The sequence below is a fragment of the Echinops telfairi genome, unplaced genomic scaffold (assembly GCF_000313985.2).
Source record: "Echinops telfairi isolate 266 unplaced genomic scaffold, ASM31398v2 ScPeMD7_7469;HRSCAF=8507_1, whole genome shotgun sequence".
Lineage (NCBI taxonomy): Eukaryota > Metazoa > Chordata > Mammalia > Afrosoricida > Tenrecidae > Echinops > Echinops telfairi.
Genome location: NW_022111373.1, coordinates 69494546 through 69496665, shown reverse-complemented (window position 1 = coordinate 69496665; position 2120 = coordinate 69494546). Strand labels below are relative to the sequence as shown.

General features: G+C 42.5%; 1 protein-coding gene across 1 annotated transcript in view; it reads right to left on the bottom strand.

Moving 5' to 3' along the window:
- Positions 1-2120, bottom strand: part of ACOT12 (acyl-CoA thioesterase 12) — an 84520-nt gene that overhangs the window by 46488 nt on the left and 35912 nt on the right. Inside the window, exon 6 of the mRNA XM_045285204.1 lies at positions 51-186. Within this exon, the coding sequence (XP_045141139.1) occupies positions 51-186 (136 nt within the window). The remainder of the gene's footprint in view (positions 1-50; positions 187-2120) is intronic.

Sequence of the window (2120 nt, the reverse complement as noted above, 5' to 3'; positions counted from 1 at the left end):
TGCTTGCCACGCTTCTAAGAATTGAAATTCCTATAAGGAGATTTACTGACCATCCCACGTGCCGCTTTCCGTCATTAGGTTGCTGAAGGTCTGCTCGTGCTGTAACCGAACCTTCCGTCTCTCGGAAGCCAGGCTGTGCTCTGCGTGATCTTGCTCAGTCAGGAGCACGACTGGCTTTAATCGGACCTACAGAGAGAAAGGCACACATCTCTCAGGGCTTAAATCAGAACGTGGATTTTACAAAAGCAAAATTAAAGGTGCCACCTTCTCCCCAACCCAAAGTATGCAGAATATTTATAAGTCTTTCCCACACATATTATTTTGACTAAATTTTTGCCTTATTTTTAAACTAGAAAAAACAATATGGGGTTGATAGTTAAAATGCTGTGCTGCTTCTTCGTACAATAAGGTAGTTGCTTATTGTATATTAATTCTCTCTGATTTTTAAATGTTCTAATGGAATCACAAAATAAATTCTGCATATGAATGTGGGAGACGAGATAATGTGGTGAATTTCTCTTCAGAAATGTTTTCTACCTTTTGTAAAGCTAGTTTATCAAACAAACAAAAAAAACCCAACCCCAGTCACTGCCATTGTTGGGTTTTTGACTATAGGACAGATTAGAACTACACTGGTGGGTTTCTGAGCCTATAGATCTTTATGGGAGCAAGCGGTACAAGGCTACCAATTATTGAACATGGCTTTTCTAGCCATAGTTTCTGTAATTCACTCTAAACAACTTTCTCCTGATGGTTAAGAGAAAGTAGAAGAAGATACTGATGGGATTCAGTTTGAAATTCTTGTTAACAGGATTCACTGTAATTTCCATGTTGCTGCATATAAAATAAGACTGCTGAGAAGCAGAGGGCGGGTGGGGGTGGTGGGGGTGGTGATGGGGGTGTGTGCGGAGGGTGTTTCACTACCAGCAAGAGCCAGGAGTAGAGTGTGTCCTCTGGACCCTGAGATCCCTGTGCAATGAACCTCCTTGATCCAGAAACAGCGGTGACATCAGCAGCCACAGCAGAACCAGGAGTGAGAGCAGTAGACAGAGTGGTGGACTTCCCAGCCACAGAGCAAGGAAAGATGAGGGCTTTGGCACAGGAGACTGGCTTGTGGCGTGAGATACCTTTAGGGGAGCTGGGCTTACTGACCCACAGAGCTGAAGCTAAGTGCCTTCGAGTTGGGCACTTAGTTTACTGGAGTAGGGTGCCTCTGGGCACTTAATTTGGGGAGCTGAGTTCACTGACTCACAGAGCTGGAGAGGAACACCTTTGGGTTGAGCCTTACAGAGGAGTGGAATGCCCTTTGGGCATTTATTCATATCCCTGAAAGAACTTTGGGATCTGTACTGAATGAACTACTCTGTCCTGAGTATGTCCACTGACATTGTAAGTTGATGATTTCCACAATACATCCTAGCATCATGAACTTTGTGTCTGAGTCCTTTGTGGCTTTCACGATGAATTATAGAACCTAGAGGAAACGTTGAGAGCGAGTATGAGAAAGAGCACAGCCTCATCTTTCTACCGGAACAGTTGGTGGATTTGAACTGTTGATCTTGCGATTAGCAGTCCAATTCATAACCCATTACACCACCAGGGCTCCTTAGGACATCAAAGGGAGAGAATAAAGATGTTTCCTAGAGAAAGTCATCATGCACTAAGAGAGTCTCAATTTGGGAATTTTTATCACATGGTGATCACACTGCCTAATAAGGAAACTGAAAGCATCAATATGGAATGCACTAACTAACTTCCACCACTGGAAATACAGTGCAACACAGCCAAGAGTCCACACCCTCCATCAGGGCCTTGTTCGCTTGTGCAAGAAAAGTGACCTTGCAGCTAGACACAAGAAGCTCTCTGTTGACTTCCAAGAAGCTTAATGCCTGCTATTGATCTAAGAAATAAAGTAGTTATTTTATAACATGCTGTTTAAAATCCCAAATTATACTTCATATATACAATGCGATAGTAAACAGAGTTAAAGAATAACAATGACTCTGTAAAACACCTCATAGCATGGATGGGCCTGGAGGACATTAAATGGAGTGAACTAAGTTAATCACAGGACAAATATTGTATGAGACCACTGTTGTAAAATAAATCAAGAAGATATT